This window comes from Prionailurus viverrinus, chromosome A2, assembly GCF_022837055.1.
Source record: "Prionailurus viverrinus isolate Anna chromosome A2, UM_Priviv_1.0, whole genome shotgun sequence".
NCBI lineage: Eukaryota > Metazoa > Chordata > Mammalia > Carnivora > Felidae > Prionailurus > Prionailurus viverrinus.
The window spans coordinates 125,784,914-125,811,320 of record NC_062562.1 but is presented as its reverse complement, the minus strand read 5'-3'; the positions used below and the strand labels follow the sequence as shown (position 1 = coordinate 125,811,320).

At 42.6% G+C, this 26,407-nt stretch overlaps 1 protein-coding gene across 2 annotated transcripts in view; it reads right to left on the bottom strand.

Annotated features, from left to right (window-relative positions):
* Nucleotides 1-25,389, bottom strand: part of NPSR1 (neuropeptide S receptor 1) — a 153,378-nt gene extending 127,989 nt beyond the window's left edge. For both annotated transcript variants that reach the window (XM_047850572.1, XM_047850573.1), the window contains exon 1: nt 25,234-25,389. In XM_047850572.1, coding sequence (XP_047706528.1) covers nt 25,234-25,389 — 156 coding nt within the window. The remainder of the gene's footprint in view (nt 1-25,233) is intronic.
* Nucleotides 25,390-26,407: the final 1,018 nt, after the last annotated feature.

Sequence of the window (26,407 nt, the reverse complement as noted above, 5' to 3'; positions counted from 1 at the left end):
GATGCTTCTTTGCCAGATCGGGAATCAAGATCTCTGCGGTGAGTGGGCAGAGAGCAAAGTCTCGGAGCAGAGAAGGAGGCATGTTTCTCTGCCAGCAGTGGTTGAGTGTCAGGAAGGTAGTGGATACAGGGCTGTTTTCCTTACTGGGTCTCCGTCTTCACCAGCACCACCTATGGCCCTGGTCGGCTGCCCACGTCCCTCAGCTGGATGATAGCTGCTTTCCATGTCTCCCCCATGGAGTCTGCAGCATTCGGTGAACTTCCCACAGAAACTCACCCCACCTCAGACTCTGGACTCCCCTGGGGCCAGCCTCTTCTCATTGCTTTTCCAGGGAGAGACTCTTCAGTGAATCTGTCTGCCCTTCCCTCAGAATGTCTTACCTACTCTCTACTTTATAAGGATTCTTCCCAGTTTGCAGAGGTAGGGTCAACCTTCTCTGTTTTCTACTTCTGACACAGAACATTTTTCAACTAAAATTGTACTCTGAAGGCCTTCTGGATGAGAACTGGAGGGATGAGGAGATTTAATTAACTGAACTCAGGTAAATCTGAACTAGAAGTTAACATTTTTTCCCAGAATGTCTCTCTCCTGACGCCTTCCTTTCCTCACATAATGTTAGTTACTGCCTGCGGTAAGTACAGTCAGGCCTCATTTCCAGAACAACAGCACTGAACTGGTTAAACAGTTTGCTTTTCACATGGCACATTGCCAATTATGCTGCTGAGATCGAAGTTCAGATTTCCAGAAATCAAGTTTCTCCATACTGGAAGACCTCCGGCCTCTCAGTGGGCATGGGGCGGCTGTTTTCTTTGTTTTTGTGCTGCACAATTCCGACCCAAGCATCCAATATCGTCAAAGTAGGCTTGGAGCTCAGATCTGTTCTGCTGGGAGCCAAGAGTGACAAACACTGCAAATCAAATTATCCTGCTTAGATATATCAGTGAATTGGAAGTCAGGCCTCAGGAGGGCTGGCACAGTCAGTGCTAGCTTGGTTGAGCCTTTTCTTAGAAGCTTGCAGTAACTGTTTTGGGCTGGTAGACCCAAGGCTCTCCGTAAACTGGTCAGGGTCTATTCTCCTTGGGATTGGATGATGTCTACAGGGCAGACTGAGCAGGTCCTGTGAAATTAGGCCCCCTGCTCTTGCTTTAGTGTTCTCTATTTGAAGACAATCTCACCTTACCTCAGAAGCTTCAGGAAATTTCCAGATGGAAGAAGACCCCCCCCCCCCACCTCCCCAATGCCCTCCTTGCTTTCTGGAGTTTTTCTAAAAGCCATGTTTACTTCTTTGTTTATTAATTCATTCAAAATCAATTAATTGTCTATAGTATAAGGCGTTGGCATTATAAGGGAAAATAAAACATGTAGAGTATATAAATTGTGCTCGGCCAAGTTTAAATCCTGTTTCAGTCAAGTAGTACAAGGGGAATTAAGTATGCAAACACTTACTTGTAGGATCATTTATTCATAGTGTTCTTACCCATGTGTGCACAGACACATAGACCCACACAAATCCCACGGTAATATGAGGATTTGGAAAATTACGACAATGGGAATTCAGGAAGCAAGTTCAGAGACATTTGACTATCACAATCTGGCTAGTGATGTGTAGAAAAGTGGGTAGACTTCGAAACCAGCCCGACCTGGGATCAGATTCTTTGTTACTTGCTAGATGTGTGTTACATTGGTAAATGACAATCTGAGTCTATTTTCTCATTTATAAAATGAAGATAAAGATAAACTCTGCCAGAGGATACTTGTGATGGATACATATGATGATGAAAACGGAGACTTCTAGCTCACAGCTTGATGCATAGTATACGCACAGTAAACACTGGTTTACCTCCTTCCTTAGTTTCATGTACTACACATAGGTTTGAGGAGTCATTTATAAATAACTCACAACCTTTTCAGGACGATGCTTGAATTCACCCTGTTCACCCTATTTTCAGTTACAGTCTATTGGAATTTCACCTGAGCCCAACCAGCTCTCCACCCAGACCCCCTTCCCCCAGATAGGGATGGTGTTCTAATACCATTCTCAAAACTATTGCAGAATATAGTTGAGGATCAAATGCCCCCTAGTGGTCACAAGGGGCAAAATTCCAGCCAGATGCTTAACCGGTGAATTTGAAATTTTGCAGTGACTAGAGACTACAGTGTTTTCAACTCAGCTATGTGGTTTTAGGCTCATGACTAATTGGTTTTCAAATTCAAAGTCATGAGGCCGTGCAGTGATGTCATCTCTTTGCAGATCAGAAGATGAAGAGCAGGGATTTAGAGAGATGGATTGCAGCCTTCACTTGATGATGCTGGTGCTGCCACAGGGCTGATACTTTGGGTTTCACTCCATAGAATAGGCTTCTAAGGCCAAAAGGACGCCCCTAAGGACGGGCATTAGGTCCAGGGCACCACTCCAGGCCGGAATTCTGTCTTCCCTATAGAAAGTGCTTAATAAATATCTGTTGGATGGATACACAGTTAATGACAAGTGAAAGGTTAATTAGAAGTATAATAGAACAGGTTATCTGAAATGGGAATTATCTCAGGAAATAGATTTAGTTGGGTGATAGTAATTAATGCTGGATATGTCAGATTTGTCTGGAGGAGAAAGTACGAGTTATCCAAATCCAAGGAATGGGGATCCACTTTTCCAGAGGAGTCCTGGAAACCAGAATTTTTTTAAAAAGCCTAAAGTATATTTAACAATTATAGGGTGAATGGAAACTAACATTATTTGAGTGAATCACATTAATCTAGCATGTGACTCACTTAGTTTGTCATGTATAGGAGATGTACTATAAGTGTTTGTTCTTGATTGATTGTCATCTACCAACTATCATTTGAGAAGCTTTACATATTGCTCATGGAATTATCACAAACTGACCAATGAGACATCATTATCCTCAATCTTATAAGTAAGGAAATGGGGCTCAAAAACTTAGTAGCCTGGGGCACCTGGGTGGCTCAGTCGGTTAAGCGTCCGACTTCGGCTCAGGTCATGATCTCACGGCTCGTGAGTTCGAGCCCCGCGTCGGGCTCTGTGCTGACAGCTCAGAGCCTGGAGCCTGCTTTGGATTCTGTGTCTCCCTCTCTCTCTCTGCTCCTCCGCCATTCATGCTCTGTCTCTCTCTGTCTCAGAAATAAATAAACATTAAAAAAAAAAAACTTAGTAGCCTGGAATATCTGGTTCATAAGTGATGCAGCTGGGATTTGAACACAGCTTTACTTGACTGAAAAGTGCATGCCCTGCTTCTATAGTGGTTTTCTCTTACAATTTGGGGCCAGAGATGGTGAAGTCACCTCATTTACTTTCAATTTTCAGTTGGAAGACAGATCTTCATTTTTCTCTGACCTAAAACTTGTCAGTGGCTCAGGTTAGTTTCATGACTGTGTCCTACAGGGCTGAGTGTAAGGTCAGTGTTCAGTATGTGCTTGGATGGATGGACACTGGAGCAGTGTATGACTTCCACACAACTGTAATCATAAATATCATACAAGATGTAGCTGTATCATCTGTCCCAGGAATCACAGAACTTTCTGTACCCCTTACATTTTCATGGTTCATTTTATGGTTATTGTTATTTTTGTGATGTTGAAGATGAATCCTTCAGACACAGGAAGGAGCAAATATATCTTACTTCCCAGGAGAGGAAATGAAGTCGCGGGTTATGATTCAGCCTCAGTTCTCAGGGAGCAGGCAAAGAAACTCTGCTCCCCTGTCACTGAGACTCAGACGCCACCTGTCTTTCACAGCACTCAGGCTCTGAGGCTGCTCAGAGCCCAATTAATTTGCTTAGGTAGGCTGCAAATATCAAGCAAAGATCTGAAAATGTCTAATTTCACTGAGGATGAATCACCAGGCAATGAAGGGAGCACGCAATTTAAAGTGAGACAGGTAGGAACAGACTACAAAGCTTTGGATTCCTGAAGCTGCTTGATTAGACTTGAGGAATGAGACCCATTCAGGGGATCTACAAACCCCTGGGCAGTAGCCATTTCTGCACAGTTGGGAACCTCTCATTCAGAAGTTTGTGCCAACTTCTCCCCATGTCTCACCTCACGTGCTGCTTCAGACGCACTGCCAGGAAATGGTCAACTAGAAGGCTCAGAGGTAGGACTGGGCTTGCTCCAGGGTGCACACCTTGGCCTCCCCCCACAACCGCCTCTGCATTTTCACCACCCTCCCAGCAGCCATCTGAGAGACACCTTTGCAAATACAATTGAATTATTATCATCATCACCACCTATCTGCATTCACCTTTTCAAACTGTTTTACCCAGAGCTATAGGAATTCCATGTACGATTACCCAGGATAGCCTTCATTTCTACTACTCACTTATGAGAAAATATATGGCAAAACTTTTAAAATAATTACTGTTGCAAAAACAAGAAATTATAGAAAGCTACATATAAGTGCGGATGTTAATTCAAGTTTTAAATTTTCTGTAAAGCTTTTCATATCACTTTATATCACTTTCACATATATCACGTATCACTTTCATATCACTTTAACAGGGGCCCAGGACACTCTCTTACTAGGGGCTGGTGGGACAAACTGACAGGGGCCTCTTGCTGGAAGAATAGAGAGCGTGAATAAGAGGGGAGGTATTCCCACAGCCTGGGTCTTTTGAAGTTGACAGCAAGGCTGTTCACAAAGATGGTCCCAAAGTGTTGTGAACCAAGAGTCATTCTGTGAACTCATGTAGTATATTTGGCAGGGGATGGGGGGGACGGGTAAGGGAAGGCATTTGCCCTAAGGGGTTCGAGAACCTTGGTTCTCATATACATACATATATACATATATATGTATATACCCACATACATATATATGTTGGTGTAGAAATGATAGACCAGAAGTGGAAAACTGTCCTTGAAATTGTGTTGCTATGAAAACAAACATACTGGTTTGCTTTCTGTATAATCAATTCCAACAAACATTTATTGAGAATCTAGTACTAAAGTTCAACATAGTCTGAGGAAGGAAGGAAGGCTAAGATAAGGAACTCACGGTCTGATGGTGGAGGCATATATGTAAAAAAACAAAGTGTGAGCTACTATAATGGAGATTTTTTAGAATTCCAAATAAGGGGCATGTAATAGAACTTGAGGAGACACTAGGCATGGTTGGCCAAAAGGTATATCTTGGAGAAATTAACATGTGAACTGAGTTTGAAAAAATGAGAAGTAGCCAAGGAAAGAGCAGAATGCCTGGCAGTAGTGTAAGTGAAGGAGGAAGGTAAAAACTCTCGGGTTAGTAGGACAGATAGGGGCCACTTATGAACATTAAGTGTGGTCACAGAGCAATGGAAGGCTTAATAATGAGAAACTGGACCTGTGTCCTGAAAAGCAACTTTTTTAAAAAAATGGGGCCAGGTACATTCTAGCTAGATCTTTGTCCTGAGTTCGGAGAACTTACTACCAAGAGAAAAATAAATTCTCCATCTAGAATTGTCTTCACTGTCTGAACTGCCTTTGCCCTATCTCTCAACACCACCATCATGAGTGACAGAAGACGATTTTATCTCCTTCAAATTGGGACTGCACAGGGAAGTGATTCACTGCCTAACATTTATTTCTCAGTTTAGCCTCCAGGACGTATTGAATAACTGCATCAGCTCTTTCTACTCTGACAAGAAAGGGTTACTTATTGCTCTGCAGTGTTTTATCATTACTGCCATGGGTTATATTTCATGTTTAATTAACAATGTTAATTTCCCACTGCCTAATTGTTCTCATTGTTCCCACTGGTTCCCATGTGGTAGCATGGGACCACATTTGCATGGGACTGTCTGATTCAGCCTTTTGGTTACTGGTGAATGCTTGAATTCCACCAGCAACAGAAATACCAGTGCCCCACATTCATTTCAATGTGAGTCCCTTCTTCTGATTCATTCTTGGCTCACAAGAGGACCTCTCGATTAATCACAAATAGGGTGTATTGGTAGCTTTGGGGCAATTAAACTCTGGGATTCCATCTGAATTCCCATGATATACCACACCACAGATATTAGAAATCATCTGAAAACCCACTGGGCTGCAAGTCCAGGTTGTAATTAATATTTGTTGAACAAATGAAGTTCCTGCTATGTACCAAGAACTTAGATGAGCATTTAAATTGCTATTTGAGCTCTAAACCCTTGAAATATTAAAAAAAAACCTAACATTTGAGGCCACCTGGGTGACTCAGTCGGTTAAGTATCCGACCTCAGCTCAGGTCACGATCTCATGGTTTGTGAGTTCGAGCCCCGCGTCAGGCTCTGTGCTGACAGCTGAGTCTGGAGCCTGCTTTGGATTCTGTGTTTCCCTCTCTCACTGCCCCTCCCCTGCTCATGCTCTGTTTCTCTCTCTCTCTCTCTCTCTCTCTCTCTCTCAAAAATAAATAAACATTAAATTAAAAAAAAAACACTAACATTTGGGTAAATTAGGTCCAAATCTCTATAATGTAGTAGGAACTAAAGTAATTACTATGTAATATACCAAACACTATTCTTCTTGTTGATCCACATAATTTAAAAAAGCCTCTGGGAACTTTTTTTCTGTTCTGGAGGTACTAATAAATGGGGGAAAGTGTCCATGGAACCCTTCCCCTTGGAAGCCCACTGCAGTTCAGACTCTGATACTTTCAATCTGTAGTTTCCAGTCTATCTCACATTCGAGTAGCTAAAAGAAACTCGCAGGACTTAGCAGATGACAAGCAGGGGCAGACATGAGGCCAGGATATGGAGTAGATGAGAATGGGTAATAGAAAGGGGCACCAGAGGCATCCAGTACGAGGATTCCAGGGAGATCATCCTGAACTCCTGGTGACTTCACTTTCTGGGCACCTACGTTGAATGGTTGGTCAACAGAGTATAAATGGCTGATGAGTTACCTTGCACCCAATTCATACAGCTACTCTTCTGCCTTGGTTTCCATTTGTCCTCTAATTCCTTTGTCTGCATTTCTGGGTCTCCTACATGTTATCTGAGTCTTGCAAGCCTTCCCTGCCCAGGGTCACACACTAGTCCCTCCACCTCTTGTCAGTCATTCCGTGGGAACCTATCTGAGGCCTACAGATGTAACTACTTGCTTAGCTGCAAGCATCACTCCTATCTGAACCTCTTGGGTGTTGGTGGAGTTGGCCATATCACCTTGGGTTTATACTCAGGAGCCTCCGTTACCCCAGCAGGGACAAGTCCCCTAGAGACTGGTCCTCTAGCCCGATGCCTGCCCCTGTCTAAACCACCTTCCTACTCTTTAGCATGGAAGTTCAAGAACAATTAGTGGTTCAGCCCATCCCAACAACGATAGAAAAATGATGCAGGATTGGAAAAGTGGGTTTTCAAAGGAACAGATAATTCACAGGCTGCATGAATAATCCAGAAACCACTATCAAAATCTCATTTGGGGGTTGGAGTGCAGAGAAATTGTAAGGGGAGTGAAAAGAGACAGAAGAGACAGGAGAAAGAAAGACATGAAAAGGGAGAGAATCGCAGCACTGATCCCACTAAATTCCAGAACCTGGCTGTGGCTCTGAAAGCGCGTAACCTTAATTATTTCAAGACCACATCCCTCCCCCGTATACCTGGGCCATTATTAGAGAGACACGGGCAGCTCCCCAGACCCTTCCACGTGTGAGCCTCAGGGGCCAGTACATTCTCTGGAATCTTTCCCTCTTTTTGGCATACTTTGCTATCACAAAGTTGTCTTACTCTCAGATGCCTTTTAGAACATCCCTTAAGGTTTCTCTGCAGAAAAAGATATTTTCATTTGCTCTTATGGAAATGCAATGTGCAAAATATATTTAAAAGTCTGCATAGAGTATTTTATATGACTATTTTGTTGTTTCTGATAATGAAAGTAATAGGTGTTTGCTGTCGACAATTTAGTAAAATACTTACCAAAGACAAAAATCACCTTCCAGAGAGAACTTCTCACTTTCTCATTTTGGTATATTTCCTTCCATATTTTCTCAGTATGTATCTACGTAGCTTATAAAACATGGAATATATTATATATACAGTTAATTGTGATTTTTAAAAAGCTTTAGCATTGAATGAAAACAATGATTGATTGTTATAGGTGCATAACACTCCATCCTGTGGTTAGATCATTATTTTACTCTTCTACCAGATACATACTGAATAAAACAACTTAATACATAAACCCATGTCTAAACTTTGTGTGAATATTTCTTTAGTATTCCTATGGCTCAATCCTGTAAGCAGAATTACTAAGTCCAAGTGCAGTGCAATACATCATTTAGGCTTGCGGTGTATTACCAAATTTCTCTCCAGAAAACATGTCAATTGTCCTGATTTATTCTCTTAACAGTTTTACAGAACTGTCACATGCTTTATGTAGTATTTTTCTTTAATCTTTGCCAATTTGATATGTCTCATTGTTAAGTTTGTATTGTTCAGACACTAGCAGACAATATTTTTTATATGTTCTTTTAGCTCCGCATTTAATCTAAAGTTGTTTTTATTTCTTTTGCCCATTTTTCCATTAGAAATATCTTTTTCTCCTATGTGCTCATTATATATTAAAGGCTTTAATCATGTTATATTCATCACACAATTATGTATTATTATTAGCTATAATAGTAACATATTTAGATTTGTTGCAAATAATTTTCTGTTTTTGTTTCCCTTTAAATTTTTATTTTTAAACTTAGAAAGTTCTTGCTCATCCCAAAATCAGTCTGATAATTACGCTTTTTTCTAGCTATTTTGTAAAAACTTCATTTCAAAATCCAAGTGAAATTGATCTTATAACCTTACATGATATAAGAATCATCACCCACCCACCTTCTACTTTTATTGCTAAAATATGCATTCTTTCTTACTAATTTTTGTAGTTTCTTTGTAGTATTAAGTTCATTAATGCACAAGAACTTTATTTTTAGGTCAAATTTGTATTATTATTGATGCCAATTACTGTGCTATTTCTGAAATGTTTTTGCTTAATGCAGATTTATATTTATTAAGAGCTGATAGGGAAAAATGCCTCTTCCTCATTAGCATTTATATTAAAAATCTCTTCATTTTTCTCACCTGCTTTTTATAAGCTTTTGAATTATTTTATCAAAATAAAACAATCACATTGAAATTTTGGCTAAAATTGTTTTAGACATTATAAGGTAATTTGGGAGGAATGGACATCTTCACACAATTTAACCTTCCTATCCTGAAGCACCACATGTTTTTTCATTTATTCAAATATTTTATATATTTCAAGAATTAATGCCATGTTAAAGTTGACTAATACTTTCCAGTTTATAAGGTATTCTTGTATTTTCACGATCCTTCCACAAGCCAACCAGGAGCTCTGACTTAGATATCTAGAGACTACAATTCTGTCCTGTCTCTACCATTTATTGGCTGTGTGACTTTGGGAAGATGGCTTTACCTCTCTGGGCTTCATCTGCCCAAACAGGTCATTCTGTTAGGTTATTCCGCAGGTTCCATGGGGAGAGAACGTGATTTGGTAGAGAATTTTCTCAGGTGTGTTCCAGGACCATTGTCTTGATGGCATATTATTAGAGGTAACATCATGATGTTCTGTGGTCAGATAAATTTGGGAACTTCTGATTAAGCAAAATTAAACTGCTTTCTTTACTGTAAGACTTCTCAGAAACTTAAGTAGGCCACTACATTATATATGGTTATATATATAATGTGTGCATTTTCCCAGACTTTTTTGGCCACGGTCCACATAATTAGAGTTCTGAGGAACATCTTTGTGGGGTTCTGTTACAGTGCAGAGAGCATGTGCTTCTGAACCAGATCCGATGGGGTTCACATTTTTGCACAACTGATTATTCTGTGAACTCATCTTCTATGAGCCTCACCTTTTCTGTCTGTAAATCAAGGATAAGAATGCCTGTTTCAGAGCTACAGGAGCTGCACACACAGTTCTGATCACCAACAGCCCCTGCCTCTCCCAGAGGGAGGATGCTCTTTCCTTTCTCCTTTGATATCAGATCTGACCGCGGACTGACTTTGGCCAATGAATGGTGAGCAGAAGTGATATGTGTCATTTCTGGGTAGCAGCTATAAGAGCCAGGACAGGGTTCACATTTTCTGTCTGTCTTTTAGCCCTGGTATCATGGCAGCCTGTGTTGAGATGGAGCCTCCGTCAGCCTGTGTCCCTGAGTAACTACAATAGGCAGGGGCTCCTTGTTAACCCGTAATAAACATGTGGCATGAGCAGGACATAAACATAGTTTTAGCTTTCTGATAATACCTGGTTACTTGCTACCACCGCATAACCTAGTTGAACCTGAGTAATGAAGGAGAAAATGAAATAATTGATGGAGAAAACAAAGTGCTTGGCGGGTAGCATTCAATAAATTATCCTAAGTTTTATTTGGGGCAAGTAGTGTCTGTATTCTTGAATACCTTTTGCATTTTTATCCCAACCTAGGCAAAAAAAAAAAAAATCCTCAAAAAGAAATAATGCATTGGAAAGAAAATTAAATTTATCCTCAGTTGAAAGAATATCTTCTATTTGCATAGATTGCTATGTGTTGCCAAGGGCAATAGTCCACAATACTAGATGAAAGGAAGGAAACTTGCGTTCGGGCCCTAACAATATTCCATTTCATTTTTTATTAAATTATGAGTTGTGAATAATGGTCCTTGAGCAAAGACTTCGGCTCGATATCTGTACGTGAATAGAATTCTGAGTGCCGTGGGGAGACCTCTTATCAGGTGCAGAGTCGGAACACTGCAGGCCTGGGTGAATCAGGGCTCCAGCCCAGCAGAGGAGCTGGGCAATAGCCTTTGGGAGCCAGAAAAAGAAGAATTAAGGGGAGCCCTTTTCCCCCCTGCTGTCAATTCTTCAAGGAACTCTAACAACTCCTCTAGACCCTGTGATCTTCACTATCTCGGTCCAGGATGCTCAGAGAGTAGGGGATTGTTTATGTTAAGCAAAATGCTCTTTAAAATGCAAACAGCCTTGGAAGGTTAAGGGCGCTGTGGGGAGAGACACCGCTGGGAAAGAACTCCGTTACTCAGAAAGGCTTTTATGCTGATACTTGGAATCAGCTTGTTGGGGAAGAATGTTTTTAGATGGAGGGAGGACAAGGGAAAAGAGGGAGAAAAAAAGTTTTCAAAGCAGAGCATGGAAGGTCAAAGCTGAATGCCTGGGCAGGCAGGTATGAGAGCAGGCAGCAGAGATAGTGAAGGGAAAGATAGCTGTTGACAGTGTGGGAAAGCCTAACTGATTGTTGTTTGTGTCAAGGTTATGCTTCCTTCTTCTTCCTCTTCAACAACTTCTATCTGTGGGAGAACTGTCTCTTTCCTTCCAAAAATGAAACATAAATAGGGGAGGAATCCCTGGAAGTTTCTGCTTTATTTACCTTTGGTATTAGGGGAATACCCTGGTAGAGAGTGTGGTGGGTGGGGAATCTGGGTGGGTGGAGAATCTGGGAGTGTGAACAGTGTGGGAGGGTGCAGAATCTGGGGGTGTGAACAGTGTGGGTGGGTAGAGAATTGGGGAGTGTGGAGAGTGTAGGCAAATGGAGAATCTGGGTGAGTAGAGAATCTGGGAGAGTAGAGAGTTGGAGAGTGGACAGTTTGGGTGGGTGGAGAACCTGTGTGGGTGGGGAATCTGGGTGAGTGGAGAGTAGGGTGAGTAGAGAATCTGGGAGAATAGAGAGTTGGAGAGTGGAGAGTGCAGGTGGGTGGAGAATCTGGGTGGTGGAGAGTCTGGGAGGCTGGTTTTCAAGGGGAAGGGCATCAGCCTTCGCCACTCACCCACACTCAGTTTGCGGGCACCCTCATAGGAGATTAATGAGTAGAGCTCCTCCATGACTGCCTTCCTCTTTCTCTCCCCCAAAATCCATCTTCCACATGAGAATGGGCTCCTTCCCTTCTTCAGCATCCTGCGGTGAAGTAGTCGTTGCTCTGCTCCCACAGCAGAGCTACATGAGGGGAGAGCAGCTCTGGGAGGTGTTCCGGATTGCACAGTATGGAATTGGTTTCAGGATCCAGAGCTAATGTCTCACACTCTTCTTGGTCGTTTTAAAGTGTCAGGAAAGGATATGATTCTTCACACTTTAGGAAGAATAGAAACTCCTCTTGCTGAGCTGTCATGAAAAACGACTTAATGTTTTGGGTAGTTTTTTAAGATAATATTTAAAAAGTGCTTTCAGTATTTTTTCATAAAATTGCACAAGTGAATAACACTGTCATTATCCGAAGTGTGGAGAATCAGTCTGAAAAATTTAAGCTTTTTTCTTTCAGAAAGGGGAGATACTTTTTCGTAGTTACTCAGATACATACGATCCAGTCGGAATCATGTTTATAAAACTCTATTCAATGCCTTCGTAATCTGGATAATAGCAGGATGAGAAAAACTGAGCAAAGCCAGCCGCTGTACCAACCAAATGTGGAACAAAAGAAATGAAATGTCTATTTGATTCTCTGTGGCCCTTTTTCAAGGCCCTGTCTTCCAAACATGTAGTTTTGCACTTGGTTTTTGTATATATTGGGAAATTGTTCAGCTCGAAAATAAAGAAAGTCCATTTAACGGTGACTTAAACAAATATTTTTTTCATATAATAAGAAATCTGAAGTTAGGTGGCGGCTGTCTTTGACTCATCGAACTTGCGTTGGCTTTTCTCTTGCGGTCACAAAGTGGCTGCCACAGTTCCATGCATTATGTCAGAATTCAAGGCAGACAGAAGGGAAAAAACAAAATGCCAGCCGTATCTTTCTCCTTTTATCAGAAAAGGAGAAACTTTTTCTCAGAAATCTCACAGGCTTTTTAAATTAAGTTTCCCAAACTGAACTACTTTTAACTGCAAGGGACACTAGGACAGTGAGTACTTGGCTGGGAACGTGAGAAGGGATTTGAGATTAGCTATGGGGTCAACCAAACAGCACTGCCCATTCAACGTCTGTTCCCAAGCACACCTTTGCCTTCTCCAGTTTCATCCAAAGCCTTTCACAAATCTGTTGATGTTCTCCAAAATTAGGAAGCCTCATCATTATTTCTCACCAGCACTAGCTATTACAGACTTAAGATTCATGCTAAGAGGCTAATGGTTGATGTCTACTTGTAAAGTAGAATAAAGAAGACCCTAGAAAAGCATTCGCAGAGCTGTGCCTTGAGTTCTTTGTCGATATTTATACCTATCTTAAGTCCACAATAGAGTCCATTCACCCTTTAAGACTCTCCGAGGGTCTCATCAGGGCCAGCATGGTTGCTGACACTGGAGGCACAGGATCAAACAAAGTGAAGTTTTGGTCCTCACGAGCATAGTTTCACACACGGGTGTGTGATATAATGTCATAGAAGTTGTAGAAGACTCTTGAGGAGATGACATGTGAGCAAAGACCCGTGTCAAGTGGGACCTTCATCTTTCTGTCCATTTTGATACATATTTGCTGCTTTTGGAGACTCATCTATCTTGAACTCTGTACTAATCTTCTGAATTTAGATCCTGTTATGGGTCTTCCTGGGGCTTCAGCTATACTTCCCTTATGCTGTCACTTGGGGATTTATGATTATTAAATGAAACACATTGGGTTGAAAATTAAACTCATGATGTAAATCTCTAGATGATAAATTTTTTATTAAGGTATAATTTATACAGAAGAAAATTCAACCTATGAGTGTACAGTTCAGTGAGTTTTGACAGATGTAACCATCCTTACAATCAGGGTGCGAAATAGTTCCAGCATTCAAAAAGATTCCCCTGTGCTCATTGTAGTCGAGCTTTTGCCCACTCCCCGCCCATGGCAACCACCGATTTGTTTTCTGTCCTTAGAATTTCTTTTTTTTTTTTAACAATAACATGTAAATTAAATCATGACAGTCTGTAGCATTTTGAGTCTGATTTCCTTTCATTTAGCATAATGCACTTGAAATCCATCGTGTTGTTTTGTAGATCTGTAAGTTTATTCCTTGTTATTGCTAAGTAATATTCCACTGAATGGGCATATTATAGTTTGTTTATCCATTCTCCAACTGCAGGATGTTTGGGTTGTTCTGCTTTCTGGCATCTTTAAATTTTTTTTTTAACCTTTATTTATTTTTGAGACAGAGACAGAGCATGAATGGGGGAGGAGCAGAGAGAGAGGGAGACACAGAATCAGAAGCAGGCTCCAGGCTCCGAGCCATCAACCCAGAGCCCGACGCGGGGCTCGAACTCACGGACTGCGAGATCGTGACCTGAGCCGAAGTCGGACGCTTAACCGACTGAGCCACCCAGGCGCCCCAACTTTCTGGCATCTTTAAATGAAGGCAGGGTAATTATTGACATACAGGCTCTTAGGTAGACATGTGTTTCATTTCCTTTGGGTTAATGCCCAGGAGTAGGATTTGGGGGTTAAACGTACGATAAATGTATGTTTAACTTCATAAGAAAATGGCAAAAAGTTTTCCAAAATGTCCTTACCATCTTGCCATCGGCAATGTATGATGGTTCTAATGGCTTACCATCCTTAACAGTGCTTGATACAGTCAGTATATTTTTATTTTCGCCCTTCTAATAAGTACGTGATGGTATTTCACTGTGGTTTTATTTTGTATTTCCCTAATGACTAAGGATGCTCAACATCTTTTCATGTACTTATTTACCATCTGTGTATTTTCTTTGGTGACATGTCTATTCAAAACTTTTGTCACTTTTTTAAACTGAGATTTTTTTTCTTCTTATTGAGCTCTAAGAATTTTTTTATATGTTCTGGATAAAAAGTACCTATTAGGTATATATGTTATTTATAGATATTTTCTCCTAATATGTAATTAGTATTCCTTTTTAAAAATGTTTGTTTATTTGTTTTGAGAGAGAGCAAGAGAGCATGAGCGGGGCGGGGCACAGAGAGAGAGGGAGAGACAGAATCCCAAGCAAGCTTTGCATTGTCAGGGCAGAGCCCGATGTGGAACTTGAACTCACGAACTGCGAGATCATGAGGTGAGCTGAAATCAAGAGTCGGACCCTCAACCAACTGAGACACCCAGGGACCCCAGTCATTTAATTCTCTTTATAGCATCTTTCAAGTTATAGAAATTCTTAATTTTAATAGAGTCATATTTATCAAATCTTTTCTTTTATGGTTTGTGTCTTCAGTGTTGTGTGTCAGAAATTTCTGCCTAATCCACAGTCACAAAGATTTTCTCCAGTCTTTTCTTCTATGTGTTTTATTTTAGGTTTTAAACTTAGGTAAATGATCCATTTGGGGTTACATCTTAGAAGGTGTAAGCTTTGGGTAGGGGTCCACTTTTTTTTTTTTTTTAATTTTTTTTTCAACATTTATTTATTTTTGGGACAGAGAGAGACAGAGCATGAACGGGGGAGGGGCAGAGAGCGAGGGAGACACAGAATCGGAAACAGGCTCCAGGCTCTGAGCCATCAGCCCAGAGCCTGACTCGGGGCTGGAACTCACGGACCGCGAGATCGTGACCTGACTGAAGTTGGACGCTTAACCAACTGCACCAGCCAGGCGCCCCACGGGTCCACTTTTTACACGTAGCGATCCACTCGTTCCTGCACTATTTTTGCTGTCTCCATTGAACGGCTTTTTCCCTTGGTCAAAAATTAACTGACCATGTATGTGTGGGCCTATTTCTTTTCCATTTCTGGATGTTTAGCATCCCCTCCGTATCTCACTGGAACTTGACAGTAAGTCTATAAACCAGCTAGCATGAGTCCCCTTACTTTATACTTTTTCAGAATTATTATGGCTATTCAATTTCCTTTGCCTTTTCACATACATTTTGGGATCAACTTACGAATTTTAACCCCCATATCATCTTCCTTCTCTGCCTCAGCCTGCACTCTCCGGTTCCCTGAACTCTGCCTGTGACCCGACATGATGGCCTCTTGCTTCTTTGCCCACTATCAGATAAGACAATCCTTGCTTGAGCACTGACACCTCTCGTTAGGGCATCATAACTGATGCTTGGTCCCCAAGGTCCCCTCCCTACAGTCTGTCCAGCCCTCTGCAGCCTGATTAACCTCTCTCTGATTAGTTTTCACTGTTAACAGTTTTGCTAATAAAACTTTAAAGATCTTCTTGTCTATACAAAAAAAAAATATATATATATATATACACATATATATATCACACATATATATATATCACACATATATATATCACACATATATATATATATATTGTTTAGTCTAATGGCCCTCTTGGGTCTTTTTTACCTAACTCTTTCATCTAAACCTGAAGCTTCCCTTCTACTTGTCTTCTACAAGATCTATTTGATTTTCCTTGCAGAAATGCTTCTTTTCAATCTGTTTATACAACTCCCTGCCTGCCCTCCCCATCTTTTCTTCCCTTTTTTTGACTGCAACTACTTCCTTTATAATTATTGACTAAATGTCTGGTATCTTTCCAGAGGCAAGATACCTGTTTCTTTCATCTCTGTACCCACCCCCACCCCCCCACCCCCCGCCCAATGCCTAAGGTAATACTCCATCAAACCAATCCGATTCTCAATTTGGTAGGGCAAAGGGATACATGATATATGGGGAGGGAAAGAATATAGTTGAAAAGATTGTATTCTACATTATTATATGTACGCTTTTGACTTATTGTCAGATATATAGTATTTTATTTTAAAATTTTAATTAAATTGAGAAATATTTATGTTTATCTATAAGGATTAAGATCTTAAAAGGCTGAAGTCATTTTAGTAATATTTGTTGAATTAAAGCATTAGCTTACCAGCCCTTCACGACAGTGATATGTCCTTTTTTGGTTCCCTGGTACCTACTATAAGGTCCTCTCCTAAGAAAGCAGCTGTAGTCTCACCGTTCACAGGGCAGACAGTTTCTGCTGGCAGTGACTAGAGGCAGCAGACAGCAATCCTGTGTGACTGCTTGACTGAGATTCTAGTAGACAGAGCTGAGTCCATTCACCCCACTGCAGCAGGTCCTATTGTCCACAGATGGTGGCCTTTGCCTCTGTACTTTGCAGAAGACCTGTATGGCTGGACTTCTATAATCAGGTGTCAGAACACATCAGTGGAGATCAAGGATGTGAGTGTTAACATCCGCCTTTCCCAATACCTGCCTGATGTCTTGGGGCTCAGAGATGGATGGTTTGCAGACCTGAGGTGTGGAATATGAGCTAGCAGCATGAAAAGAAGTACAGTTAGACCTCACATATTGTCTGCTTCGGGTCTAAAGATTTGCCTGCACCCACTTCCCTGTCAGACGGTCTTGTGCTGCTCTCAAGAACTCCCCCAAATTGCAGTACCTTTAAAATTCAAATGCAATGGCGTGTGGGATAAAGATGAAGACTCTATCCACTCTTATATGCTCACATTAATTTACTGAGACATTACAAATAAACTTGTGACACAAACCATTCTTTTTTTAAAAGTTTATTTATCTTGAGAGAGAGAGAGAGAGAGTGAGAGAGCAAGTGCATGCAAAGGAGGGGCAGAGAGAGAGAGGGGGAGAGAGAATCCCAAGCAGGCTCCACGCTGGAGCCAACACGGGGCTCAGTCCCACAAACCGTGAGATCATGACCCGAACTGAAATCAAGAAGGAGACACTTAACCAGTTGAGTCACCCAGGCGCCCCGTGGCACCAACTGTTTTTTGATGCGCTCTTTCAGTCACCAAAGTATTTCTTGACCATTTTTCTAATATGTGTCAGACACTATGCTGGGGAAGTAGGATCTAGACTTGTCCTTCCATGACTGACATCTAGTGGTGTGTGTGTGTGTTTGTGTACGTGTGTGTGTTCATGTGCGTATCTTACATCATATGATGTATGAGTTATGAACATATTCAGGTCAGGTCAAAGAATCTGGGTTTCGTCCTGTAGAAGGTGAAGATCAAACCAAACTTTTGCAGTACACTATGCTCCCCACACTGGGGGTGTTCAATAAAGCTACATTTCCCATGCCTGTCACCTAATTAATTCCTGACAACGGAATTGAGTCAAAGTCATGTGCCATTTCAGGGCAGAGCAGATGAGGAAAGGTTTGCGTTCTTCCTTGGAAACCATTTTGTTCTAGAAGGCAGAGTTACAAATTGACCTGCTTGCAACTGGGATGTGAGAGATAAAGCAACTTCTGATGTGCTAAACCACAGATATTCAGGATTTAGTTTTTACTATTGTAGAACCTAACCTTTCCTGACTAAAATCAGCAGCAGAATCTTGTTTCTTTTTTCTTCTTTCTTTTTTTCTTTCTAATTTCTTAGGAAGCTCACACTTTTACCTTTTCTCAGATTTCGTGCCCACCTTTGGTTAAAAAACAAGAATGCTATTTTAAACTCTCCTAGAGCTGATGGTAAGTCAAAAAAAAATCATGTGAAATTATGTTGTGGACTATAAAGTGCTGACGAGTGTAAAAGATCCATCATTTTTAGGCAGCTACCAATATTGCCAAAGTTAGGATAAAAGAAAGAAAGAAAGAAAGAAAGAAAGAAAGAAAGAAAGAAAAGACAAGAACCCTGAGGATTACTCCTTAATGATTTCATCCTGACTTTGGGTGGTTTTGGCCCAGAAGATCTTTTTGCCACAGTAGAAGCCTGTCCTTTCTTCTGCTGGATGGGGCATAATTTCCCATCTCTGAAAATAGCCCTTCTTGTACTGGGCCACTAAGCTTGCCTAGATAAAAAGTAGACATTATATCAAGATGATAAAGTAAGAAATGGAATCTTCTTTAAATATCTGACTCTCCATTTTTCATGGTCTAATTGAGAGAAAAGAAACAGCTCAATTCACCACCACTGTTTGAGGACTTAATGCATATTAAAACTGTCCTAAAGGGCTTCAACTGCAGTGATATCTTTTAAAATATTCAAAAGCTTCTTCCATAGAGATAATGGTGGCCCCTCATCTCTCAGAAAGTAGCTTTGGGAAAGAGTGAAACAACTAGTTCCTGGGTATAGAATAGCTAATATTTATTGAACCCTTTAGGCCACTCACTCTTCTGAAAGGCTTCACAAGCATTCCGTCACTTAACTTGTCACAGCAGCCCTCTGGAGGACATTTAACTGTTCGTGTCATCTATCTGACATGGAAACCATGGCACAGGTAGAAGCGAGCTGCTCAAAGTCACGCAGCTAGATAGTGCTGGCACTTGTACCTGACCCCAGCGGTCTGGCTTTAAAGGCTACGCCTCAGGGGCGCCTGGGTGGCACAGTCGGTTAAGCGTCCGACTTCAGCCAGGTCACGATCTTGCGGTCCGTGAGTTTGAGCCCCGCGTCGGGCTCTGGGCTGATGGCTCGGAGCCTGGAGCCTGTTTCCGATTCTGTGTCTCCCTCTCTCTCTGCCCCTCCCCCGTTCATGCTCTGTCTCTCTCTGTCCCAAAAATAAATAAACGTTAAAAAAAAAAAAAATTTTAAAGGCTACACCTCAATAAAACGATGGGGAAGATTCAAGAGCCTGAGTTTACCTGGGGATGACTAAGCTACTTCTTAAATCAGGTCAACTGAGATGTAGAGAAAAGCTAGATTCAATGATAGAGGAATGAAGTTACATTTCTTGACCACTTGAGTACATGGCTCCAAACACTCTTACCCACTATATCAACAGGATGACAGGGTGACATTTTGAAGCATAAATGGATGTGCCCCTTCCTACCCCTTTAGGCAGCCCAGGCTGCCAGAGAGCTGTACCCCATCTGGCCTCAGGGTATTATCTTTACCAATGTAGGCAGAGAGAAACAAGTCAAAGTCAGGCTTTCAAAAAAAATGCCTCATGGAAGTTATCTCAAATACCTTGAAAAGAAATAGCTTTTCCCCTTGCAAGAGAATGTGTCTTTTGAGCGTTCAGAGCTGAGAGCTTGGAATAATGAATTCAGAGGAACACAGTGCAGTCAGCCTCCCCTCCATAAAGAAAGGCTGACGGAGAAGGCCGGTAAGAGAGGACAACAGTGGTATAGAATGTGAGGAAGGGTAGACACTGATGAGAGGGTATTACATTGCCCCCTCCAAAGACCGGCACAAAACAAGGAAGAGATAACACCCTCTGAGTTTGGGAGCACAGGATTAAAAGGGCGCTGAAGTCCACTTACTGTATAGGAACCAGGGAATGGCAGTCTCTGGGGGCTTTCCCAGCTATCACGAGGGAGGAGTGGTACAGATATGATCGTCGCGTGGGTAGAGGTGGCACCAGAGACGACATCACTGTGTTTCCCACCGCCCGGAGCTGGGAGGGGAGGACACAAAAACTGAGCCAGGATTGACAGAGGGAAAGAGGGAGCTATGAACACCCGTGTGCCTAAAGGAAGTGTGACAGAGGTACCCTGCCTCAGAACGCGGTGTAGCCCCGACGGCCCGATGGGGATTCAGACGAGGGTCTGGACCAAGGATGTCCACTTCTGAAGGCCAGAAATGACTTTTCGTCTCCGCTGAGGCCGACTTGCCCGGATCCCTCCTCAGGGCGGACCCCCACCCTTACCCCCATCACACACATGTGAACACATCACAGAGACAGCATCCCGAGAGCCGAGACACCTTCGCTGAGTCAGAAAATGGGAAAGCCCTTGGGGGGCGGAGAAACCGCAATTCTGAGTTCGCTTGGCACTGACGAGGATCACGTCTCCTGCCATCGGATGCGTGAGCAGTGCGAAGGGAAATTTAGTTGAGCAGGTGTTCCTTTCTCACAAGCTAGAGTCCAGAGCTTGGGAATTGCAGGGCGTCCCCGTCCCTGAGGAGCCCGCCAGCAGCAGCTGTGTCTTTCTCAAGGACCCAGAGTAAAATCGGAGGAGGCAGAGCTTACCCAGTAGGGGGTGGGGAGTGTAGCGCTGGGTGTGCACAGCAGAAACAGGCAGGAAATAGCAGACCTTTAACAGTTACTTAAGTGAGCAAAACTAGTAGTCGTTCCCTCACCAACGGCCACATGTTCAACTGCACGAATGTACTGAAAATGAACGCACCGAGTGAAACCATACAGGAGGGCAAACACAAACGCATGAGGTGAAGGCCAGGCCTTTGTTGTCATCTGCCAGAGATCACACGGGAAGGTCAGGGACCGAGGGCTCCTGGATTCCAGGAAGGGCATCAGTGACACCTGTCCTGGCATCCAAGATGGAAGGAGACAAACAAGTCCCCAACAGGTGGGACAGGACAAGAGGAGAGGGTTCAGGCCAGCGGGCAAAAAGGAGCTGAAATGACAGTCACTGTCATTTGAGGTGAAAATGCTGGTACTTAGTAAGTAGGTCAAGTTCTTTTTTTTTTTTTTTAATTTTTTTTTTAACGTTTATTTATTTTTGAGACAGAGAATGAACAGGGGAGGGTCAGAGAGAGGGAGACACAGAATCTGAAGCAGGCTCCAGGCTCCAAGCTGTCAGCACAGAGCCCGACGCGAGGCTCGAACTCACGGACTGCAAAGTCATGACCTGAGCCGAAGTCGGCCGCTCAACCAACTGAGCCACCCAGGCGCCCGAGGTAGGTCAAGTTCTTAGAAATGAGTTGTCAACCAAAATACAGTGAAAAGAAGCAAGTCTTCGTAAACTTTTTCAATTGAGCTCTTGCTAAAACCTCGTGTGAGATAAGAACATGAGTTGAACCAGAATTTGCTATTGTTATATTCAAAGAGGAAAGGTGTAGCAAGAATATTAACAATAAGACAGTAGACAAGAGGTTGCACTAACAAAGGGGGGAAAAAAACGTGTCCAATCACCCTCAAGCACTTAGCTGCAACCATTTACATATAAACAATAGTTAGACTAATGGCATATCATTTGTTAACTACTCACTGAAGGAGATTCAATAAAAGATCGTCATTAGGTAACATTTAGCAATCTTGGTTGATGTTTTTTCCTCACCTGAGAGTAATAAAAATGAGTTCATCTGCATTATTTCATAATTTTGCCAATTTACTCATTCAGACCGGTTTCTCTCCCAGTTACTTTGAGTTAATTTTCTCATCATTAAGAGATACTGGAAGCATTGCTAGCACCTTCAAGGGCAAAATGAAGAGTTTCATCTTTGTCTTCCACTTGGACAGGTTTATATTCACCTCCTCCACTCACTTTCTGATTAGCCAGGTCCCATCCTTCTAGGGAATTTCTGGTAGAGTTTAATGCTGTCACTGGGAGCTGAAGAGGTGAAGCTGATGGGACCCTGAAATTGGAAACTATGAAAGAAACTGGGGCTTGAGCTGGGAACCTTGAACCCAGGACCACATAGGATTGGTAACATGAAGCCAATGATAGAGGAAGGGGGTGGCGAACTCACCTCTAACCTTCTTGCCTATATCCAAGGACATGGTTACACAGCAGAGTAGGCTAGAGCAGTGGGGAGTGGCGGTAAGACTTTGGGGGTGGAAATGGGAAGAAGGGAAAAGGTCTAAGCCTGTGGAAGGAAAAGCTAACCATATTTACACAGGGATGTCTTTTCTCCTGCCAAGAGAGCTTTGGAGTTCAGAGGAGAACCTGAAGGCTAAGCAGGAAACTAAGTCAGAAGCCCAGGTGTGTGGACTAAACAGGACTGCTGAGACTAGCAAGGCTGCAACGCGGTAAGTACGGTTGCTCGGGCCTAAATCAGTACTAGGTTCTAGTCTATGGCACCACAACGAATTCCATACCCCATCCACTGGCATCCATAACTTACCTTGGTCATGTTGGCTTAGAAATGAGACAAGGATGATTCGAATGTTCCTGCAGAGAAGGACTTTGGCCAGTACAGAGAGTAGAGACGAGGCAAGGCAGAGGCTGCCATGTGCAGTCATGGTTGATAAGATACCCACTCCCCCAACTCTGTTACGGAGCAAGCAAGCTTTCTATTAGCCAATCTGACAAAATGGGGGCAGTTGACAGAAACAGAATACCACACTTCATTTGTGTAGTAAACATTTATTGAGTATGTCTAGCATGGTGCTGGTTTCTGGGGAATAGGAAACAGAAATCAAGCATTCCTTTCCCTCAAGGACCTTAATGACTATTAGATATCTCCTAGGCACGTACTGAAGTAGCAGTCGAAGACAGATTAAGTGGCAAGAAGACAGTTACACTCCTTGGCACGACTGGAACTCAGAGGAGAGATGGGTCAAGGGGGGCTTCGAGGAGGAAGCAATTCAAGAGGAGACTTAAGAGTGGGTAGAATGTATATAAACACAGATGAAGGTGGAAGGCAAGTCCAGGTGGAAAAGAGACACCATAGTGTGTGAGAATTAAAGGAGATACTTCACAGAAGTCCTTTAGAAAGATTCCTGGCACCAAGAAAGCCCACAGCAAATGAAATGCAAGGTGATTCCTGTTATTGTTGGTTCTACTACTTTTACTGCTGATACCATTTGTTTTATTTTTATATTATTTACTGCTTTCGGTAGAGAACGGGGATTAAAAGTACACGTTTGAGAGACAGTAAAGAGGAGCGGTTCTGGCTTTCTTCTTGAGAAGTAGGTGACATCAAAGGACCAATGAATAAGGGTTTGCATCACCATTGTTCCTGTATCGCCAATGTAACAGAACTGCCCTGTTCAGAGAGGACCCTGGGGAAAGGTTACCCTGAAACATTTAAGCTAGGTTCCCACAAACACCAGCACCTGCCTTGTAACTACAAATCACTGTGTTTTAGTCAATGATTGCATGGGTCAAAAGTGAAACGTTCTAAGCTCCCAGACAAACAATTCTTCTCTTTTATCCTCTTTTCCTTGTACACTGGTCCAGGTGTTTGAGGGCAAACATGAAAAGGAAGGAGATTTAAAAGAAAAAAGTGATATGATTCTCCTTAGTGCCCAGAGATGGTGTTGCTAGGACAGAGTATAAACACTAGTAGAGAACCAGCAGGGGGTGAGGGGTGGGGTGGTTTGTCTGAATATTCAAAATATCCCCTTAGGAGCTATATTCAAAAAATGGCCAATGAGATTTCAGTGGAGACTGAGTATTGCCTTATTGCTGATTATTATCCCTTTTGCAATGGCTATTCTCTCTTCATTCTGTTTACTGTCATGTTTTATAAATATCAGAGAGGCTTCAGAAGCAGTGTCACTGAGAAGGAGCTGTGTCTGTCTCCTGGGTGCACAGAGCCTGCTTCCCCAAGACAGAATCTCTGGGTCTGCAAGCTGATTTCTTAAAGGGGATTATTCAGTCAAAGGTAAATGACAACAAACTCCAATTTCAGTTTCTATTTTCTGTCTTGGGGCTGGGCAGCTGGGCAGGGTGTGTGCATGCATTAGGAGGTGGTTCTGAGGGGCTGGACCGGTGGAGCCAGCCTAAGTGACTTGTTCAGGCTCTGCTTTGTTATTTTGTCTCTTGGTTTTTGAGGAGCAGGAGGCTGCCTTCCGAGATTGCTCCCTGTTGAAAGTTTTATTTTGAGTGTTTGCAAAGAAGCAAAGCTCCGGTAGAGAGGTGGATGTTACAGTAATTCTATTTTGTGGGGTAAAAACTAAATCATTTCAAGAACACCCAGAGGACTAAAAAAAAAACTGCTAGAATTTTTTTTTTTTTAAGTATTTTCCTTTTTGGTATAAAAAACCAGTTGGAGACCTGGGAATTACTGCCACCACTTAATGCACCTTCAGGCAGCGTGTGAAATACCTTGACATGCCTGCCTTCTGATGCCAGAAGCAGAGAACTGTTGTTTTCCAGATGTCTGATTTCTGACCAATCTTGTTGCAAAAGAGGGAACAGGATTAGGTTAATGAGGATCATTTCCTCAGTATGGCCCTTGGATGCTTTGAAGGTGAAATTCACCAAAGTCAGATTCCTCCTTTGTTCCAGGAGGCAACTTGTTGCAAAGGATGGCACCACAAACTACAATCAAAGAATCTATTTCTCACTGATGTTCAAAGGATAGGATCAATAAGAGTATGGACCTTCCCTCCTTACTGCTTAGGTCTTCGGTTGCACCAGGCACTGTCCGGGGGGATGTGGGCTTTCCACACCTCTGATGTTCCTAGCAGACAACTCACGCAATAACCCCTACAAGAAACAGGCAACATTTCAAGCACTACTATAGAGTTAATTAAAAGTGCTTTTATCTAAGGGGAGGGGAGTAAAATCATCCACTTTGCAGACTCTTAGGCATGAAGTTCACATAAATGTTACTCAAGATTCACATGTTTTCAGCAACAGCAGCAGCAGAACAAAAGACCAGTATTCAGAAAAAAACTGCACTATAGGTCCTTGGACAATATGAAAAACTCTTTGCCTTAGCTCATTGGTTGTTTTTTTTTGTTTTTTTTTTTTTTCCTTTTACTCTTTTCGGTAGAGATAACAAACTATACCCATTCACGGTATTGGCAATGATAGTTTAATTGGGTCTCTTAAATTCTACTTGTCTCATTTAAAATCCGTTCAGACTGGAAAGCAGGAAACTTACCTTAAAGGAGTAGTAGAAGGAGCCCCACTCCTCCCCTTCCACCACTTCAGTGAAAGTCACCGTTTCGGTGCAGAGGGCTGGGGAAGCATCCGGGGTCTGCGTGGTCCCGCTGGAGCCCTTGGAGTCGGGGCTGCCCTCTGTGAGGTTGGCTGGCATGGTTCGGGTGGAGTTGAGCCTGGCTGTCCTGGCTCCTGCAGCCCACGAAGAGTCCAGCTCCCCTCTGAGAGCTGGCCAGCAGCTGCAGTTCTGCACCTGCTCTGGCTCCTAAGGCTTCTGGCTGGAGCTCAGCTGAGCAGAGGCACGGGGCCCTCCCAGAGCCCACCTCCCTGAAGAGCTCTGCCTGACGCCAGGGAGGATCCTTGTGCTGCTCTCTCCTCAGCAGTTATGATCCAGTAGCCGACACAGCCTCTTCACCCCCAAGTCCCGCCCGCCCATGGCAGGGCCTCGACCCAGGGCAGGTCTGAGACACCCCCACCCCCCACCCCGAGCGATCCACGTGACTCCTGAGACAGGCTTCCCTGCCGGGCTATGCTTTCCTTAACTTCCAGAATGGACTCCCACTTCTGCTCCAGCTTCAACAGTACAGGAACTTGGACTCAACAGCAGACTGATTAATTCAGATCATGTTGGATCTTCTGATATCAAATCATAATTATGCATTTGCCTCAGCTGCGCTTGCCTTCTGACTTACAATACTCTCCTAACCATTTACTTAGTAGCCTGCACATTATTTCAATGAACGTGGGGGAAATAGCACATTTGTATTTATTCTAGATTTTCGCAGGGCACTTCTCAGAAAAGCCTGGGGTCTGTGTTTGTCAATAAGCTGTGACTCTTGGTGATGTACCTGGAAACGGTGCCTGGTAAATCCTCTGATCACCTTGTTCTTTCATTGGATATCCAAGCAACTCTGTGAGATAGGCAGGGGACGCTTCTGTATGTTCTCATTGTACCCTAGAGGATATTTACCCAGGGGTGAAATGACTTGCCCAAGATCCCACAACTGGTGACGGAAATGAGATAATAACTCATCTCTTCAGAAATTCCTAGACATTTGGTCCCTTTACCAGAACATACACTGATTTGCATCAAATATCAAATGGCTATTGAGGCACGAAGTTAACATAAGCAAGGGTAACAGGCCAGGTGTAAAACAACAAAAGCTGCTTGTATT